Source organism: Aphanomyces invadans (assembly GCF_000520115.1).
Source record: "Aphanomyces invadans strain NJM9701 unplaced genomic scaffold supercont1.25, whole genome shotgun sequence".
Classification (NCBI taxonomy): Eukaryota; Oomycota; class Saprolegniomycetes; order Saprolegniales; family Verrucalvaceae; genus Aphanomyces; species Aphanomyces invadans.
In genome coordinates this window covers 203693-223328 of record NW_008580170.1, presented here as the reverse complement: position 1 = coordinate 223328, position 19636 = coordinate 203693, and the positions used below count along the sequence as shown (strand labels likewise).

At 56.1% G+C, this 19636-nt stretch overlaps 5 protein-coding genes across 9 annotated transcripts; 1 reads left to right on the top strand and 4 right to left on the bottom strand.

The window, feature by feature from the left end:
- Positions 1 to 787: 787 nt before the first annotated feature.
- On the bottom strand, positions 788 to 1677 carry H310_10216 (hypothetical protein). The gene has a single exon (XM_008876526.1). The coding sequence runs from the start codon at positions 1622 to 1624 to the stop codon at positions 926 to 928; it is 699 nt and encodes a 232-aa protein (XP_008874748.1). The 5' UTR covers positions 1625 to 1677; the 3' UTR covers positions 788 to 925.
- A 2714-nt stretch (positions 1678 to 4391) lies between these two features.
- H310_10215 lies at positions 4392 to 11883 on the bottom strand. 2 transcript variants are annotated; one of them, XM_008876524.1, is made up of 21 exons: positions 11326 to 11883; positions 11117 to 11275; positions 10407 to 10655; positions 10082 to 10358; positions 9972 to 10032; positions 9719 to 9854; positions 9314 to 9470; positions 9114 to 9260; positions 8827 to 8916; positions 8555 to 8774; positions 8324 to 8492; positions 7617 to 7820; positions 7438 to 7569; positions 7335 to 7381; positions 7047 to 7216; positions 6935 to 6993; positions 6192 to 6674; positions 5924 to 6013; positions 5635 to 5872; positions 5095 to 5368; positions 4392 to 5036 (listed from the first exon to the last, which is right to left on the bottom strand). In XM_008876524.1, the coding sequence occupies exons 1-21, from the start codon at positions 11857 to 11859 to the stop codon at positions 4619 to 4621; spliced, it is 4314 nt and encodes a 1437-aa protein (XP_008874746.1). In that variant the 5' UTR covers positions 11860 to 11883; the 3' UTR covers positions 4392 to 4618. The 2 variants fall into 2 exon arrangements, with proteins under 2 accessions (XP_008874746.1, XP_008874747.1); XM_008876525.1 differs by having other exon boundaries at positions 4392 to 5368.
- Positions 11884 to 12225: 342 nt separating this feature from the next.
- H310_10214 lies at positions 12226 to 14004 on the bottom strand. 2 transcript variants are annotated; one of them, XM_008876522.1, is made up of 5 exons: positions 13539 to 14004; positions 13334 to 13481; positions 13009 to 13289; positions 12767 to 12958; positions 12226 to 12695 (listed from the first exon to the last, which is right to left on the bottom strand). In XM_008876522.1, exons 1-5 carry the CDS (start codon positions 13965 to 13967, stop codon positions 12336 to 12338), a joined length of 1410 nt encoding a protein of 469 aa, XP_008874744.1. In that variant the 5' UTR covers positions 13968 to 14004; the 3' UTR covers positions 12226 to 12335. The 2 variants fall into 2 exon arrangements, with proteins under 2 accessions (XP_008874744.1, XP_008874745.1); XM_008876523.1 differs by having other exon boundaries at positions 12226 to 12958.
- Positions 14005 to 15241: 1237 nt separating this feature from the next.
- Positions 15242 to 16894, top strand: H310_10213 (CAMK/CAMK1 protein kinase). Its single transcript, XM_008876521.1, has one exon. It carries the CDS (start codon positions 15379 to 15381, stop codon positions 16837 to 16839), a length of 1461 nt encoding a protein of 486 aa, XP_008874743.1. The 5' UTR covers positions 15242 to 15378; the 3' UTR covers positions 16840 to 16894.
- A 417-nt stretch (positions 16895 to 17311) lies between these two features.
- Positions 17312 to 19636, bottom strand: H310_10212 (hypothetical protein). 3 transcript variants are annotated; one of them, XM_008876520.1, is made up of 9 exons: positions 19380 to 19636; positions 19253 to 19320; positions 19021 to 19202; positions 18469 to 18731; positions 18304 to 18377; positions 18151 to 18254; positions 17946 to 18095; positions 17684 to 17812; positions 17312 to 17557 (listed from the first exon to the last, which is right to left on the bottom strand). In XM_008876520.1, exons 3-9 carry the CDS (start codon positions 19148 to 19150, stop codon positions 17364 to 17366), a joined length of 1044 nt encoding a protein of 347 aa, XP_008874742.1. In that variant the 5' UTR covers positions 19151 to 19202; positions 19253 to 19320; positions 19380 to 19636; the 3' UTR covers positions 17312 to 17363. The 3 variants fall into 3 exon arrangements, with proteins under 3 accessions (XP_008874742.1, XP_008874740.1, XP_008874741.1); XM_008876518.1 differs by having other exon boundaries at positions 19267 to 19320; XM_008876519.1 differs by having other exon boundaries at positions 19267 to 19320; positions 19407 to 19636.

Sequence of the window (19636 nt, the reverse complement as noted above, 5' to 3'; positions counted from 1 at the left end):
CGTGTCTGCCCCCACCAACGGGACAGTGCACCACGTGGATCGAGCCGTAGGACAACGCCACCGCGACACTTCCGGGCTGGGGGGGAATCGGGCACAGCCCCCGTCGGCCCTCTCGAACTGGCGGCCTTGTCGACCTGAGGCCATCACGGGCTCGAGTTTCAAGGGACTGGGGTGCCGCGGAACGTCGAGTGGACTCGGGTGCTGCAACCTCGATACAAATCGACTCGGGCGTGCAGAAACCCGACTGAACGCCGGGGGGTCGGTGGCAGTCACCCATTCGAATTCGCTGCTCTTCGTTCGCTGCTCGGTGACCTGTGGGTATCACTTGCCCGACGCTGCCTGCCCCCATGCCGCCGCCATGACCAAGCACGATCGAGTCGCGTCGGCGCTTGAAACTCGCGGCACGCCCCCTTCCTCCCCCCCCGTCGGGCGGCGGCGTCCCTTGCGTGGTGTTCGCCGCCCGGATCGTCGAGCGCCCCCGGATCCACTTGAACAGCTCGTTTCGAAACCATGTCAAGTTGAAACTCGTCAAAAAGATACTGGAATCTGCTGTCGATTCCGGACGGATGTCCACAGGCCGCTGCGACGGCCAAGAGCAGGCGAGAAGCACGAGCCCCACCGCCGCGACCAGACCGGCATTTCACAGTGGAAAACGAACGGGATCGCGGCGCGAAACGCAGGCGAGTCGCCGCCCCCCGTTGCATGTGCTGCTTCACGTTCTACCGTGCTACTTCCTCGTCGTGGTGCCACCTTGCGACTACAGGACGACGACGGTGGCCCGCGAGTTGTTTCGATGGTTTTCGGCCTCGAATGGGATAAGCATCACGACGACCAACGAAGTAGTGGGGGAGCCCGAATAAATTAATGCCACGCAAACTACTGCCAACAAAGAGGTCCCGAGACCCGCGATGCGAGACCGGAAGCTTCACACGTTGACGACCCACGTGTCGGGGTAGGCTGCGTCGGGGTATGGAGTCGGCTGTATCCAGTCGAGGGCAGCCGAGTCGCCTTTGACGTTGGAGAGAGGCACGGTTTCCAAGTTGGCGAGCCACTCGAGATCGTCCTTCATGAGAAACTCTTGCGGGGTCGGTCGGCGCGGGTCGCATGGGTCGAATCCCTCGGCCACCATGACGGCAGCCGTGCGCGGCGTCGGCACCGACTCGTCAAACGACGCCGACCGGCTGCCCCCGAGCGCTTTTTTTCGCGTGATCCACAAGCTCTTGTCCGGGTCGTCGCGGAGGAAAAAGTCGTTGGAGAACGTGCACACGTTGGCGCGGGACTTGGTCCACTTTTTAAAGTGAAAGTAGTTGAGCTGGCGCTGGAAACTCGTGTACTTGTTGTGCTTGAAGTACTTGGGCAAGATGGTGTGCGTGAGCTCGTCCATGTTGTGAATCTCGAACGCCGACCCGTCCTTGTTCCATCGCAGCACTTCCGGGCTCTCCATCTCGAGCATGTTGCGCAGGTTGCGCAGGAACGGCGCCATCTCGCGCGCGTCCGTCGGCGAGTACTCGTCGGTCGGCGACGTCTGTGGCGGGTACAGCATCCGTTGAAAATGGTTGTCGTGGGTCGGCACTTGAATGCGCAGGCCAAATGTTGTCGCGGGGGGCGTGAGCTCTTGCTGCATGTGGACGAATGCCAACGGCCGCCGCGTGGTTGCGACCGACGGGAGAGATTGCAAAGTGAAGATATTTTCGTTTCGCCCAGAGAATCATCCCCCCCCACCTGATAAAACCAGCAGTCGCAACAGGTTGAGCCGCCCCGTCGCCTGGTACTGTACCGATACCAGGTCGAGTTGTAGGCGATGCCGCCGCAAGGCCAGCGCCGTCGTTCTGGACGGAGTGGGATTTTTCGCAGACTTTGAACTGCCTGCGTGGGACCGCAGGTACTTGGCGTGTGTGGCGTGCCATGTGGAGCCAGCCTAGCGGGCTATTTGGCCCGTACGGGGCGGCAGCGCGACGGCTACCGCGAAGCTAGCGGCCGCACGATCGAATTGTCCATCGAGTACGATGCGAGTTACTCGACGTCGCGGGTTGGCGGCCCAAAGCGGCTCGTGCACTCGTGGCACGCCTCGTTTGGGTGGTGTTGTCCCGGCGAGCTGTCCACGACGCGACCGGCGTCTTGGGCGAGCACGGGAATCGTCCATATGTATGGATAGGCGCGATGGCGACAGCACCGAGCCTAGTTTCTGACATTCCTGTCGCGGGGATGGGAAGCCGCCAGGACACAAACGATCGCCCGCCACCACGGCGCCGCCCCCACCAGCGCATGGAGCAGCAGGGCGACGCTGCCGAAACCGCAGTCGCCAGCGACAACGGGTGCTTGGCTCTCTTCTTCGCTCGTGCACGCAGCAAGCCAAACGACCATCCGATCGGTTGCCCTGCACCGCAAAAAAAATCGAACCGACCCGACAGACCGACGAGTGCGACCGTCCACTACTATACCGCCACTCCCCTTCCTCGACAGTCGGTGCATGTGAAGCCCAAACACACAGCATGGTCCAACCCGCAGCACTGGAAATGGGGGTGCATGCACCCGCGCGCCGGTGGTCGGCCTTCTTGCGCACGCCCGCGCGAGCATTTGTCGCCTTGCCCCCTGGCTGTGGTGGTAGTGCCACTGCTTCCGCTTTAGTACTACTAGTAGTAGCCCCCGTGCCACCAATCGTGCGGCTGTGCGTTATCCCGACACACCGTTAGTTTCGAGTCCTACAGTATATCTGGTCTACAATTTCTCTACCATGCGATCGGCGGACGTGGACGACTTGTTGCGGGGGACGCCCTTCGACGGGCGTCAGCATTTCGCCGGTCGTGCGGTGGACGATGAGCCACGGGACGCGGACCTTTGTGCGATCGGATGCGGCGGTGAGGGCCAGCGGTCGATCAAGCCCCGGCGAACTGTACCCGCCGCGAGCAAACGATCGGATACTCATGGCGCGGTGTGGCCAAGTCACAGAAACAATCGGCCGAACGCGCGGCGCTAGCGACATGTCTGCGTCACGTGGGGAAAAAAGGAGTTGCCAGCATGTTTTTATGCCGTCCTATCTCCCCGCGGCAAGCGCGGCGCCGGCTGCCCGACAACTCGCCGCCGAATGACCCGAAGAGAGATATGCACTGTAGTACATGTATTTCTCTCGGGAACAAAGGCCATGTCCCCCCCCGTTCTCATGAAGTCCCACACAATCGTCCACGGATTTGGACTTTTGTCGTGCCATACGTGGTTTCTACGACTGCGGGGCGGTCGCTTGCAGCGGACAGGATTCGAGCCGCCACCTGCGCGAGAGCGCTCGTTTCAAGGCGACGACGTCCTGTCCACATGCAACTCTGGCGCGCTAACGCTGGCAGACCGACCCGGCAAATGGACGGCATGGTGCAGTGGTGCTCTGACCACAGCCGCACACGCGTCAAACTAATGGATGCCTCCGCCACCCCCTTCAAGACATGGAGAGGTGTTTGCTGGATTCCACGAAATCTTTGCCGCGGTGGGTTTGCGCTCGTCCCCATTTGGGCCAGAGAACTCGGGGAAGATGCCACCTGCGGCGGCACTCCAACTCGTCGACGAGCCTATCGAAATGGCACGGAAGAGAAGGCAAGAGTGTGCGCGCCTGCGACAGACTAGTCTGCGCTGCATCCGACCGAACCGGTGGCACCCAAAGTCCCAACGACGGGGGCCATCGGCGCGGAGGTTGTTGCGTCGACATATTTCGCTGCTCGCAACACGAGCACGTGCGCGCTTCGAATCGTCGCGAGGAGAACTGGGGAAGCTACAGTACGGGTCGGTCGGCGCGCGGCTGTCGGTGCTTGACAAGGTGGCCGACGGAACGATCCAGGAAACGTCATGGGGCGAGGCGCCGGTGGGGCAAAGCTCCACCTCGGGGGAGTGTTACAAGAGCGCAAGGCGCTTCCACGCGTTGCAACGACAGTGGCGGCGGACTCGTCTGGACGACGGCGAACGTAGCCGACGTCCGGCCAAGAGTGGGTCGGCTCGACTGAACTTTGGGTGAGTCCGACGCCAGATTGCACACGCCAGCTCGCGACATTACGTATACAACTCGAGGGGCGCGACGTCACCCGTCTGACGCGGCAACTGGAGCGCGCGGGACGTTCGCGTCCGAAGGCGCATGCATCAGCGGCCATCCATGCCTGCCAGTTTGGTTTTGGCCTGCCTCACACACACACCCCGAACGCGGTCGTACGCTTGGCTTCGTGCAGGGCGACCCGTCGGTGGATGACGTTGCAGCACCGCCGCTGTCGTCGAGTTGTCCAAGTTGATCCGCGCCCAGTATGGAGCGCTCGCGCAGGAATGGAGCGTCCGAGTGGTACCGACCACTCGTGCGGACGCCGCCCGTGGGTATGAGTCTCTCTGCAGCTTCCGCTGGAACGACCCCCGCTGCACGGCGGCGTGCAAAGCACATCCCCAAACGAATCGTTGGTCGCCCTCGACGTACGTGGACGGCGCTCGCAGAGTTATTCCAACTGGGGCGCTCCGTCAAGGTCGCATATGGACACAACACTCGTCGACAACATGGATGAAACGAGTCCACACAACATTTGAACATCATGCGGTTCTTTATACGCTGCGAGACAAAAGACATCGTACGAGCCTCTCGACGACTTTTCGACCATCATGCAGAGTGATCCGGGCCTCCAACGTCGGAGGGCACGTCCCCCGACCCAATGTCCGGATCGTCTCGAGCAACGTCGTCGTCGGGACGTCCCCCGAGTGTTTGCATGACATGGGGGCTGATCGTTCGAATGACGTCGTGGGACACCTCGAGCAGGTTGGCGTGTTGGTCGAAAATGCCCTCGGCAGTCATGACCACGAGCAGGTTGTGCAACGAGTGCAGCGTTGTTTCGTACACTTCAACGTGTTGGGCCGTGTGGGGCGTCTGCAGCTTGGTCGCGAGGCGCTTGAGCACGTTTAGCCACAGGTCGTCAAAGCAATCCAACTCTGCGAGGGTGTGGATGTTGTACAAAAACACTTTGGACAACAGCGTCGTGCTGTACAAACTCATGTCTCGCGTGTCCTTGGTTGTTCCGTGGCTACGTCCGTGAGCCATCCATCACGAAACGGGTGGCCACGAGCGAATACTCGACGTACCGCGAGCGATCGTCCAGCGTGTAAATGATTTCTTCAAAGCATTCTTTCCACACACGCGATGCAATCTTGACGCCAGGGACCATCAAACTCCGGTACAAGCAGTCCCATGCCATCTTGGCGACTGCTGGCCGCTCGTCTTGCAAGTACGACAGCAAAATGCGCATCAAATCGATCCAACTGCCGTCTGCAGACTCGCTGTTGGCCACCCCGTACAACAGCTTGAGGGCGTCGCCTTCGACGCCCGTGCGCTGGTTAATGAGGCGCATGCACACGCCTATTCAGCCAGCGACACCGTGAGCTTGGCACGGCACGGCATCAAGATCCACATGGACCACACGATTGCGGCGGCCATTTTCATGCCGCAGAGTGCATTCAAAGATGCTGAAACCATCCCATCACGATCCATGCACTCGATAGACCGAGATCGGTCTCCAACATGCACAGCCCAACCACACGCAAGGTCCACCCAACCATGCGGCACACCTCTTCCATCCTCACGAAGGCGAGGTGCAGCAAACACAAGCGTTTGTCGATCGATACCTGTCCAGAGCCCGACCAATTCCTTTGGGACGCCGCCATCTTGTTGCAGTTGCCGGATCGCCTCGAGGGTCGCTGCCCACCCCGCGGGGTACTGCGCCACGATCCCGAGCAGCCCAAACAGCATTTCCCACGTCGACAGCGACAGAGAGTGCATGTACATCAAGTTGGCTTTGAGCAGCAGCTGCATGCCTGTGGCAACTCTTTCCGCCAGCACTTGCCACATCGGGCTATCCAAGCTCTACAACCAAGCACCCACGTCATGACATTGTCCTGAGCAACGACTGCGTACCTTCAGCAACACGAGCGTCTCCAGCAGCAACGGACGCGAGTCGGCATCGTGGAAGAGCCGAATGCAAACCCGCAGCACGTTTACGACCGCCTAGGAGATCGACATTACAACAACATGCACGAGCCAACATACGTCACATTGACGTGCAGCTCCACACAGGGAAATCGTTTTCGGGAATGGAAGAGCTTGCGAGCGTGCGCGTCATCGACACAAATCGGCAAGGCAAGAAGCTCGTCTCGACAAGGTAGGATGGAATCCAAGCACGTACTCGTTCGACCAGCAACGGTTTGGACGGATCAGTCAAAACTTGGGCCACATAAGTGTGCATGAGGGGCCATAGCGCGCCGAAACGATGGAGGTTGACAAGGATCACGTTGGTGGCCCACTCCAGGGCGAGCATCGCGTTCTCCTGGACCATGTCGCCTTCCGTCTCGCTCTTGCCCGTTTTTCGATGGAGCAGCGCTTTCAAAAGTGCTTCGATGCTGCGGCTGTGCAGCTTGCGGCAAAACTTGAGCCACATTTCACGCTCCAACAGCCCTTGACCACACCGCGAGACAGCTTCCCGCAGCGCGGCGCTCACCAGGGGGAAGTCGGTGTCGGCCTCGCCCTCTTCTTCGCCCCACCAGTACGACAGGGAGTCCCAGAACGAAGCAGGGTGTTGAGACAAAGTCGACGGCATCGTTTGGCGGTGGGCCGCTTGGCGCTCGGCAAGACGGCGCGTCCGCTCTCGGAGCTTGCCGCTTTTGCTATGCTACAGTTGCAGCGGTAGGGGGGTATGTTAGAGGGCCATTCATGCAAGGAGATGCGTGAGGAAGCACTCGATAAAAAGCAATAGGTGTTGAATTGAAAGGTGGAGCGTCAGACAACCGCCATTGAAGACTCGATACAAAAATCGACCAGCGGCGACGATCTCGATCCATTTGAATGCACACCACCAGCACGTGGATGGTATCGAGAGGTCCGTCGTAGGCAATCGAAGCCACTCAAAATCCCACTCGTGTATGATCTTACCAGGGCTTTCGGACTCAACTGCGTTGGCGGAAACGGCACGCCACGGGCATCGACAAAGTCTAAGTCGACAGTATGAGCGGCAGTCGATGATCATACACAGTCCATATCTGACCGTCCATTTCGACCAGCGACGCCGGGCAAATGTCGAGAGTGTTGAAGAGCAGCATGCACTCGACGACACACGTCCACGATTCGACCGTGAGGAAGTCTGCATGCTGGAGGACGACATCAAATAGCACGTCGAGCGCCTTCAGCGTCCGCGTCGTCTTCAAGCGACTCGCGCTAGAAAGAAATCCCCATCCGAATGAGGCAAAATCCTTCAAAAGAACCAGGCGCGGCAGCAGTCGCAAATACACTCGACATTGAAGAAACACACAAATCGCAGAAGTCGGGCTTGTACCGGTCCTCATCGATTTGGTCGGGGGCCGCTTGGAGCGGGACATGCACCTAACGACAGCATCCCATCAGTGTCCGTCGCGATTTTCCTTTGCGGTTTTGTGTACCTTGTCGCCGTTCAGGACGCTGTGCGCAAACTCGACAACGTACGCGGCGAGTGCGGCCAAGAGTTTGTTCAATTCGGGCAACATGTTGAAGTAGACGGCAATCTTGATGCAGTTTGTGATGCCGTCCAGGGCCTACGTGCCGGGCAATGCGATTTCACACCCTCGAACTCGTTTGATACCTTTTGCATGGTCATTTCGTCGCACGTGCGCTCAAATGCGTTCAAGATGCTCTCCGTTGTACTGTCGACAATCAAGGCAAACATTTCCCGTTCGTGGCGACCAGCGCGCAGCTTTAGAATTGACGCGTTGGACGTAAACGAAGCACCCACGACATTTTCTTGGCGCTTCAAGATTCCATCCCACTGTGCCGAGTACCGATCCACCTACACGCGCAATGGACCACCATGAAGTCTACTCGAGCCTGGACCACATGCACAACACAACGTTTCGCAACTTCGAATGAACCAACTCCCCTTGATCGAGAAAAATTGGAGGGCGGTTAAAGTAGACACTACTCGAAAACACACAGAGTGCGCACGGGTGAAGGCCAGACGAGAGAGGCCTTGGAGTGGTCTGAACCCTCCAAGGCGGAATCGAAGACGACCGAAAATCGCCGCGTTTCACTGGCTGCCACACACCAAAGCACACAACTTGGACGAGTCAACTCGTGCGATCACAAGTGCCCAGACGAGATTCACAAAGTCAGCAGGTAGCATCAGGGCTGTCGAACCAAGTTGCGGCATATTCGTTGTCGGGCATACCGAGTCAGTTTGGCACGAACTCCCCATCATCGCATCATCGCATACGCATATAGTGTACAATTTCAGATCAACCCATGCCGACGAGAAAAAATTCCATCCCAGCCACCAACCACAAGCCCACGCACCGTCGTGACGACTTGCATGTCGGAGATGTCGGTTTGCATTTTGATCTGGTTGGCTTTAATGTTGTTGTACAGGAGCTCCAAGTATTCGCGGGGCAGATCCTGGCCGCCGTTGATTCCCCGATTGTTCCGGACAAATTCGTCCAGCGTCATCTTCTTTTGAATTTGATCGCTGTCAACGGTTGTACCGATGTCATGAGTTTGATCCAAGGGACGACCGGGACATCGTCCTACCTGTGCAAGTCGGTGTTGAGCATGATGATACTAAACGACAAAATGAACGCGCAGTCTTCATGGGCAAACGGATGCTCTTCCGTCTGAATTTGGTGGAAATACTCCTTTGCAAACGCTTCCATGAGCCGATCGATCTTTTGCGCTTCCCCCGGCAAGCGGAATTTGGCCAAGCACATGCGCAGCGCTTCGTCCAACGGAGCATTTCGAAAGTCGAACATTCCTACGCGTCAACACGTTGCAGCGACAGTAGAAAACGGGTGGCTGGGACGAACCCACGTAGGCGTTGCGCACAGCTTCGTGAAATGGCTTGTCTTCCTTTGGTCCGTCGCCCAAGTAATCACCGATCGAAGTCTTGTTGAGGCCTACGAAATATTCAACGACAACGCGATGGTCAGCATTGTGTATATGCAACTTGTGAACGGCAGGCACGTGAGATCAAGTTTGCCATGTGCATTCTTGAAATCCAAAAAATTCAGCTGCATTCGACACGGCCATCCTTGAAACAACTGCACAAGTTCGAGGCATCGACACAATGCAACGAAATATGACAAAAACGTACCAGGAGTTTGGTGGAAGAAGGCAGCGACGGATTCGGCAGTGATCGGATTCGGCAGCAGTCCCAGTTGTTGTGAGTACGCAATCCAGTTCTTGGGTTCCGAGTGGAATTTTTCCGCGGCCAAAAAGTACCGTTTCTTGTTCTGCTTGCCTGCATCATGCACGTTTACAAAAAATTAACATTCAGCGAGCAACGCTTCTTACGTTGTTGAAGGACTTCTGCCGTTCGCTCGCGAGCTGTATGCAGCCACGCGAGGGAATCGTTGGCGGGAATGGCACTGCCCGCGTCACCACTGTCCGACTCCGTGTCGCTCATGACCAAGTGCATCACTTCTTGGATCGAGCTCATGGGGGAAATGGCCTAAAGTCGCACGGCTCAATCGTTTAAATGCGATACACACTGCGCAAAAAACGAAAAACGACAACACCAAAACGGAACCAGCGAGGATACCGCAGCAGCTGTGCCCACTTTGCGACAGACACGTGCCCCTCCATACTTCATGGTGATAGCGCACCGAGGTTCTTTCAACGCTCCAAAACCAGCCACACATCCAACAAATCGCCAGCAGATGGAGAACGAATGGCGAGGAAACACACATGAAAACGTACAGGGAGTGATGCCCCGAATCCGTTGTGAACAGGATCGACCAACGCTGCCAAGTCAGTGCCTGTAACGTCAACTTTCGACGAGTTCGTCAAGTGGAGCGGACAGCGCCGTGCGATCGACTCGAGGACGGCTTGTAATCTACCAGCAAGTCATGGTTGAGCCATCCTCGCATAGATCGGTGGCACGCATTTCCGCAGATCGAAACTAAATTGCTACACAAACGACGCCCTCCTCGACCGATTCATGCTGTCGCACCCGTCCAATGCGAGCAAGTTCAAAATGTTAAACACGGGGGGCAGGTCCGGAAAATACGTCACTAGCATGGCCCCATGATCCCGTGAAAAATCGACAGAGTCAACTCTCACCTTGCGTCGTTTGGGCCAGAGCTGTGCAGAGCACTTCAAACAAGTTGGTGCAGTGGACGTCGCAGTCGTAGTTGATGTATAGATCGAGCATGAGCGCCGGTTCACGGCAAAATTCAAGCAAACTCTCGAGGGCGAGTTCCTTTTGTTCATTCGAGCAGCTTGGGCTGTCCATGATGCGCATGTGTACGCTCGTGAAGAAGATTTCGAGCTGGACTTTGAGGTGGTCCTTGATCGAGTTGAACAGGTTGAACACGACGCGAAGTGTCAAGCTCAGCACCTGCACGCCACCACGATGACGCGCGTCTGCGAACCTCGTGCATCGTACCTGGAGCTCGTTCGTTTCCGAATTTTGAAGCAAGTACTTGGACAGGTCGCCTTGCAGCACCGACACGAGCGACGGATGCGCGCCGAGGCCCGTTCCAGCAGTCTCAAGCACCAAGTTAATCAAGCTCAACCCAAACACAATTGTGTCTTCCTTGCCCTTGGGCTTGATCAAATCGGACAGAAACTGCAACAGTTGCTCCAAAACTGGGATGCCGTACGGCAGCACAACTTGCCCAGTCATTTCGTCGCCCTAGACGGCATCCTTTCCGTCAACGACTCGATGAAAGGACATCACATCGACGCGCCTTCGGTCGAATGCAATCGTTCTAATCCATTCGTGACAGCCACACCACTCACACAGTCAAGGCCATTCACAGCAAAATCCATTGCAATCTGTTGGCGTCCATTTGGACGAGAATTTCACGCGTCGCACGTCCGGCACGCATCATGAGCAGTGCAACGAATGAGCTCGTCGTACTAGTGGGACGGTGGCACGGCTGCGATGCGACCCAGGTAGCAGTGTCACGACGGCAAGCCATTTTTTGTCCCAACGCACACCTCGACCGCCGATGGAGGTGCATGCAACATCTGAACCATCACCACACAAATCCGTCGGAGAAAGAGAGCCAAAAAATGGCACAGCCTTGACATCGCGCACGTGCAGAACGCAGGGTCCGACAATCAGGCGAGGAGGTTTAATCCTGGACGTACCTCTAGAGGAGAACCTTCGTCGTCGTCGTTCTCGTTGGGTCCTGTGACGGACGGTGCGACGAGCTGCGCGTCCATGTCGACGATGCGGTCGAACACGGTCAAGATAACGTGGGCCAGTGTGTTTTCCGCCATGTGGATCAAGTGCATGGACGCTCGCGCCTGGAAGGATCGCGTCATTTAACGACGGTTGAACAAGTCGACGTCAGTACCTGCGTGCAGATGCTGTAACACGTGTGCACCATCTTCCACACGTTGTCGCCCGAGATTAGCGGTCCGGCTTCACAACGCAGACAAAACTCGAGCAACTCGAGCAGCTTCATCAAGACCATTTCGTCGACGTCACGGTGGGTTTCCTCGAATCGACACCGGGACACGCACAGCGCGATGCGATTGATCGCTTCCGTCGCGCGCAATCCGTCTGGGGGAATCAGTCCGTACAGGAGAAACTTGTTCAGACTCGAGATCGCTGCTCCCGTAATGAATCCCGACGTCTTTTCGCTCTCCACGACATGCACGAACGGCTCCAGCACGGTCAACGTGTCCACGTCGCTGAGGTCGATCACACCTTCCAGCGAGACGTGCAGATCTTTGAAACGTCGCAACAATGCACTCTGCGTGTGTGTTGGCACCTCGCGCTTGAACCGAGCTGCCGTCGCCCACCGAGCATTCACCCGCATCACACTCAGGACGTTGTGTATCTCGCCCTTCACGCAGTTGACCCCATTCGGGTGGCCGTACACCATCTTCCCGAGCTACGTAATGTTCGGACGAAGCAAAACATGGCAAGCGTCAGTTCACAGTGTTTTCAGCCAATCAGCGATCGCCAGCGACCTTGAGGTCCCTCTGAAGTACGACAGTGTTAGCTCGTTTAAGTGCACACGTTTTAAATGTTATAAAAGCCTACTACAACAATTATGCAAGTTTGATCATATTTATATTATTGATAGTGAAAACAAGATTCAATATGCAAAGAGGCCGATGATATGTAGCATACTTAGACGGGAAATTTCAAACCAACCGTACTTCTTGATTTTTCTATTTAGTTGTATAAACTACGCTGTTGACAAATTATGTATTGAATTTTGACCGGGCCGGTAACTATACAAATTTAATGTTGATTTGCCTGTAAATTGTGTGTTTTTCTACTGACATCTCCAAGAACGTACTTCAGAGAACGAATTGCCATCCTGCCGACATTTTGTTTGTGTGAGCTTGGGCATCAATTGTTATCGTCGGAGCTGCTGCTGCTGCTGTAGGTGAAGAGAGCCTTCTGGAAGCATGGCGAGCTAAGAGGGCTCAAGTGCCATCCTGTCGTTTCCACTTGCAAGTCATCCACGTCGTCGTCGGACGTTTCGGGGCCGCCATGACCTCCAGCATGAGCTGTGTGCCGTTGAACGCGGAGCTTGGCTCTGTCCCGTGCGAGCTTTGCCTCGGCAGCACGGACGCGCTCCTCTTGTACCCAACTTTGGATTGCCTCTGGAGTCTCCAGTCGCTTGATTGATCCAGCAGCTGTTCGACGTGCTGCACGACGCTCCATCGTCAAACGATGGCGTTCACGCCTCAGGTCCGCTTCCTCGGTCTGCAGCAGTAAGGTGAGGTCTTATTTGTGATCACACTGCTATAGCGCTGGACAAACCGAGCGACTCGCACCTGTAGCGATCTCAACGATTGTTCCAAGTGTTCCTTCTCCACTTGCAATTGCGCCACTGTGGTTGCCAACGCCGCGTTGTGCGCTTCGCGACGACGACACATGGAGTCTTTTTCTGCTTGACGTTTGGCCGCCAAACGTTGCTGTTCCAGTTGCTCGCGAACTTTTGAAACCGCTGTGCCTTGCTCGAGCAACTGCACACAGCAGCATTCTAAGCGCACATACGCGTCATGACCAAGCATACCATGGCTCGTTTACGGGCCTCCAGCTCGTCCAGGTATGGTGTTGACGACGGAGGCGGGCCAAACTTCGTGACAGGATTCAGATGTGCGTGAAGCAATGGTCCTGCGGGGACATTGTTGCTGCTGATGGGATCGGAGGACTGAGAGTGTGGTTGTGCTAAGCGACAGCTTTCGTCTGGGATCTTTGATGGCTTTGCCGGCCTTAGCGCGACAGTTGGTCGCTGCGGTCGCGGCTTTCGCTCCGCACGGCGGGGTTCGCACCATATTTCAGCAACGTTGAGCTCTATGCGATCGGTAACATTGCGAATGACGACGTAGGGTGATTACGTTTGGGAGGAACTGTGGGGGATGGTGGGCGAGGCTTTGCAAACGCCTGTCGCCTGGCGCTTTCAATCTGCTGGAGTTGACTGTCTCGCCGGGCCTTTTCATGCCGTTCGAGCTCTTGGGTCTCCTTGAGTTTTGCCTCTTGGTCGGTCTACAATGTTCAGCATCACGACGTCGCATTCGACATGTAATTTCGAGCTGTGGTTACTTGAATCTTCTTGGCCCGTTCACACGTCAGTCGCCACGCTTCTTGTAGTTTTTGCGCTGTGGTCAGTTTGGTGATTGTAGATGCTTCTTTCTCGGGCGTTGTGGTCGGCGTTGGTCGAATTGGTTTCTTCTTTGACGAGTTTTTTCGCTTTGGCTTGAGTCGACTCGGGGGTGGTTTTCGTACTGCTGTGACAGGAGATGGGGGGTCTGGCACGTCCTCAGATTGGTACAACGATGATGGAGAGGATGGCTTCGTCGTTGTTGATGGTTGTCTTGAGGAAAAGAAGGCGCCTTGAATCACCCGCGGGGGTTTGACAGGTGGCGCCGCTGGAACCAAACTCTGGCTGCGCTCGAGCGCTTGTTTCATGACATCGTTCATTTGTTGCTCGTGTTGAGCAAAGTACTGGCCGATCCGCTGTACAATGTCCATCGTGGTGTCGGCGCTGGCTGTCGGGCGAGTCGGTTACACTTGCGAAACGTCCTGAACGGTTTCGTACACAGCGTGCAGTTCAGTACGCCCAGTGTACAGTCAATCATTACACCAAACCTACGTACAAATATCGTACCTTATAATATTTCAGAGGTTCATCGTGTGTGCGTCAAAATATTTGACGCTCCCACAGACCGCATACACAACAACTCGTCCAACTGTATCCACCACGTTGTGGGCGAGCAAGGACGGGCGCGCGACTGCGCTCGGTGGCTCCCACCACTACATGTTGGCTGTTTAGACTCCGTTCCGCAACAACGGACCAGACGAGGCCCTACTTGACGAGCAAGCAGTGGCAAGTCGGCACTCGCATGGTTCCGTGCGCTAGTCTTTGGAGATCGCTGTGCGACGGTCGGTGTGGTTGGCGTGGGGTGGCGTCCTTGGACCCCGAAGACGCCGTCGTTGAGGACGTGATATATCAGTGTTTCCCGCACAGCGCGTGCGCAATGTAACGATTCGTGTTGGTGTGGTGCAGTGCCCCCCCGCAAACGAGGCGAGCGACAGGCCTGGCAACAACAGCATGCGGTTCCACGTCACTGTCGAAAGACCCGCCGGTCGAACGTAAGCCAACTTCGTTCCATCCCATGGTTCGAAAACTCGAGAGCCTTTTTCTACCTCCACCGAGGTCCTTGCGACGGCGGACCAGGTTGGCGAGCGACTACTATAGACATCAACATGTACACTTGCGGCAGCTCCTTCGACTCAAGTCGCCGCGCCAGTCATCCATCATTGCTCTCGGGTCAGGAGCACGTCTCAGATGCCTTTCCCACTGAAACATTACACGGAGCGATCCTGAGTTGCCGCCGAGCCAATCGCAGTCGGCGTGTCACGCGTGTTTGGCAAACGCGTTGTAGGATGATGGGTCTGGATTATCCATTGAGAGTTGTCTCCCTGTGAATAGAACGACAATGCGACGATACGCCTTGGAATCGGATTGTTCCAGTTTGGCCAGCAGACCTGACCAACGAGTCAGCAGCACGCCGGCGCTTGCTCGAGCGGGCGTCGACAGCACGTCAGCGGGTGGAGGAGCTCCCGGGGGACAAACCTGTTAAAATTTATACCACTCGGACCTGCGTTGCGTCAGCGCATCAAAATGTTCACAAAAATTGGACTTCGTTTCTCTTTTGTAAGATTATAGACTCGCCTGGCATTAAAAGTTGCAAATTACGATCGGATATATAAAAATGGTGGCCTGTCCAGTAGATATTTTGACCCGCTCCCACGCCCGCGCCACCACCGCATGGAATCCACCGAGCCGACTAATGCTCCCACTCTGCGCGCTTACGCGAGGTCCAGGGCCTTGGGGCGGTGATAGTTCTCAATTGTCGGCGACGGACGCAGGCTCTTCATTATGTTTATGTCCAACTCCATCGTCGAGCTCAAGGGCTTGACTGTGTCTTCGTACTCATCGGTCAGCTATGCTTTGAGTGAAATGTCCGCATCCTACATGGTCGAGTCGACCGCGACACTGGTGGTACCTTTGCCGTCGACGTTTGACAAGCTCGTTACCGCTTCGTCGATCAAGTTGCCGCGAAAGCAGGGTGTGCTACAGATTCCTACGACAGCATCCCGTTGGATGCCGTGGCGAAAGAAGGCGGTCACGTGGGTCGACTGTTGGGTCACCTTCAACGGGAGAGAGCTGTCGTGGTTCAAGGCCACCGGCCACGGGTTGTACAAATCCACCCCTGTGTGTTCGCTAGATCTTTCTACATCCATGCGTGTGCAGTTCCACGACTTGACCGCGGAGATGTTTGCGATTGTCGAGGTCGGCTGCAGCAACCACAGCACCACGCATCGGACGCTTGGACGCAGGAAGAGCTCCTCCAGCGATGGCACAACCAAGACACGTCATGTATTCACCGCCGCCTCTGCCGCCGACAAGCTATCGTGGCTCCAAGTGCTCTCTGAAGCCCTGCATATCCAAGACTGGTTCGCCGGGTTTCAAGTCGGCCCATTGCTCGGTCAAGGAGGGTCGTCGCAGGTTCATTTGCTGACAGATACCGCGTCCGAATCCACATTTGCACTCAAATCCATCGAAACACACAACCGACCGGGCAACGCTGAGCTCGCCAGCAACGAAATCGAAATCTTGCAGCTCCTGGCGACATGTGGGAGCAAGTCGTGGGTCGGTGCGCACACGACCAAGCTGTACAAGACTGTAGAAGACCACACGGGTCGCATCGGACTTGTGATGGCGTATCACCGAGGCGGCAACCTCTCCGACAGAATCGCCCAAGGTGGGCTTCTCGCACTGCGCAACTGCATGGCAAGGGAGGAGGCAGCGAAACGCTTGGCCCACACACTCTTGTCGACCATGCACGAGCTGCACACGTTGGGTGTGCTTCATTTGGACATCAAGCCCGCCAACATCCTGTTTCACGACACAAACGACGACGTGGGAAAGATGATCCTGGCCGACTTTGGTTTTGCCCATCGCATTGCATTGCACGATCCCGACGACGATGCTCCACCGACCACACGTGGCACGGTGGGGTACATGGCCCCCGAACTGGTTGAGTACCAGTTTGGCCGCAACACCCTCGATGGCAGTCCTCCCCTGACGCCGGCCGCTGACGTGTTCAGTGCCGGCGTCGTCCTGTTTGAGTTCCTCGTGGGATTCGCACCGTTTCACAGCTCGCAATCCGACAAAGTGATCGAGCGCATGCTTCGGGGTCACATGGTCCGTCCCCAAGCGCAATGGGGCCTTGTGTCGGCGGAAGGGCAGCGCTTTCTCCTGGCCATGCTCGCCAGAACACCATCGCACCGACCAACGGTCGCCGACTTGCTCTCGCAGCCGTGGCTCCACCACTAGTCACTCAGTGTGAACAATGTATTTAATAAATTAAACCGACTGCGCGCTAGTTGCCTCGATTTGTCTCGTCGAAAACGGCGCCATCTCCACTAGATGCCTTTCATCCACAGACCTTTTTCATGGGGGCGCATGGACCCGGTGGAAATGCTTCGCAACACATGCATATCGTCATGGTGGCCTTGGCAAATCCTGCTTTGCCTTGCAGTGCCCAGGAAGTCTGCCTGAAGCGCGAGAGAGGTATGCGCCGTTCACTGCCGCGATGTTTGTCAATCTTGATGAGGTTGTTGATATCAAAGGCATTCTTCCAGTTCCGTTCGACGGCTTCAAGTACATTGAAAAGCTTTCGTCTTTGCATGCTAGCATGGGTACATTATCGCTCCGACTAGCCCTTGCTACGAGGAATTGTCGGGCTCAAGCGAGGGAAGAACAATGCAGATGCCAGCTGAGAAAAGTCAACTGGCAATGTGGTCGTGGGGTGAAAGTGTGTGAAGTGTGGTGTTTGCATTATTCCATGTCGACGCAGCTTACGTATCCTTCTTGGACGGGATTTTCGCTTGTTTCGTTGGCTTGTTGGTCAGGGCAAACAGCCCAAGTGCCGCGACGAGCACCACGTGCGGCAAGCAGTAGATTGTCGCCCACCACTTGAAGCATCGCGTCATGTTGAGCCACACAAAGGATATCGCTGTGTAGTGGATCATAAACCACGACAATGCCACACCTACATCGACACAGGTCGAATGAGTCCCTCGCCGCCCCCATGTGCTGCCATCCTGCACTCGCTTCACACGTTGCATGCTATTGGCAGTGCACCAGCGACAGCAACCAGCATAAACAGGCATCGTACCCGCCAAGTCGTACACAATGGCAAATGGGGATCCCTTCGCCGAGTTTGTAAAGTCGCTGAAACATGCCCACGGGTGGGCCGCGCGGTCTTCAGTGTAGTGAAAGTAGTGGCGCCACCGACGTCGCACATCTAGCAGCACGAGGAGCTCGGTAAGAATCGTCCAAAACGTCACTGCATAATTCAACTCGTGGCCGCAACTGATGTGCAGACAACTCGTCCAACATCCTCAAACGAACAATGGATGGAATCTGCGAATACGTACGTCGGCCGACTTCGACCCCGGCCGCTGCCAACACGAAGAACGCGTAATATCCCGGCATGAGGCCATGCCACAAGGCGCTCGCGACAAACACGATCAGAGTTGACACGGTCGTCGGCTTGCCATGCTTGTGGCCCACGCGCTGGTAGACATCTACAACTCGCCCCACTGACCCCCTGGAATTCTCGACACAGACTGTCAAGGTTACATGTATGGAGCCACTTGGCGACCTTGATGTTCCAGTTGTTGACTGCCTCGCGCAAATTTACGGGACAGTCGACCATCAAGATGTTATTGTTTCGAAGGCCATCCCTGTGTTCCAGCATGGCGGCATCGTTCAGTGGTGCAAATATAGGCGTACCAGTTGGCCATGGTGTCGTCGTAGCCGTAGCCCGCAAGGACGCCACCAACTTCCCCAAATTGCCACACCATGTACTGGATTCACAAACGATTAGATGGAATGAAACAACGAGTGGCAGCCGCGCGCTTGGCCACCCATCCACAGGACGACAGCTTTTGTACGTACGAATCGAAATTTGTAAAACATGACGGCGGTCAACTGCAGGAAAAATCGCCACGACGATGACGGGTAGTACTCTGGAGAGTCCATGGCAGCGACGGGAAAGAATGCTTCCGACACGGTATGGCCCGCGATGCACACGGCCAAGATGCTCAGTTTGCGCAGAACGACGCCGACGGGAGCGATGCGGGGGGTATGGACCCATCCGAGGTACTCGTTGAACTCAAAGATCGGACCGACGAGAAACGTTGGAAAGAAATACACATAGCCTATCCATGGGGTCTCATTTTGTAAGCTCCGCGCACGTAACGCGACGACGCATGCACCACTTCCATGTTTCGACATCACAAGATTCATCGCGCAGGGCCTTGAACAACAGGGATAACAACAACGCCGTGAACAGATCATTGCAGACAAGCGGGCAATCGTTCAAGTCCAGCGAAACGAGTGGGAAGTGTTTCATCGCACTTGTATGGACGAAGCAAACGAAATGCTGCCGCAAGGCGTCGAAGCATTGGCGGCATACAAGTAAATATGAAGATGGCCTGTTGACGGTACCAAGTAGGGCCAAGAGAGACGGCCTTGCGATAAGCTGATTGCGCATGATACTTGGCGTTTTCTCCTTCCTGGGCAACGCGCCATCTCCATAGCTGATGGCGGTTCCAGCCAATTTCATCGTCAACACCATCTGAGCTCCATCCCAAATGATGTCGGCGCCCCACAGCTCGCGATACGCATGGCTACATGTACGTGCTTGTGTCATGGCGACGCAACTGTGACGTTCCAGAACCTTTGGGTGTGTACCTGGCGATAAGATGCAGAAAGAGCACGGCAGATGCCGTGCAACCGACCCACGATCTAGCCAGATTGTCAGGTTTCTCTGCGCGCTACTGGGGTATCTGGAATCAAGGACCAACCGAGGGGCAAACGAAATGAGCACATACGTCACCAGCGTAGGCACTAGGCTGTGCACAATGTTGATATCAAACACGAACCAGCCAATACCGATTCCGAGCACAGTGTTGAGAACGTGGCGAGAGTTCGGCGTCGAGGTAAGATGGGACAATGGCGCGAGCACACACCCCAAGATGAGGCCCGCAATGAGCCGAACGATGTTGCGGGGCATTGCAACTTCGTCTGCCAACCCATCGACCAAGTACCGACCAGGCACATG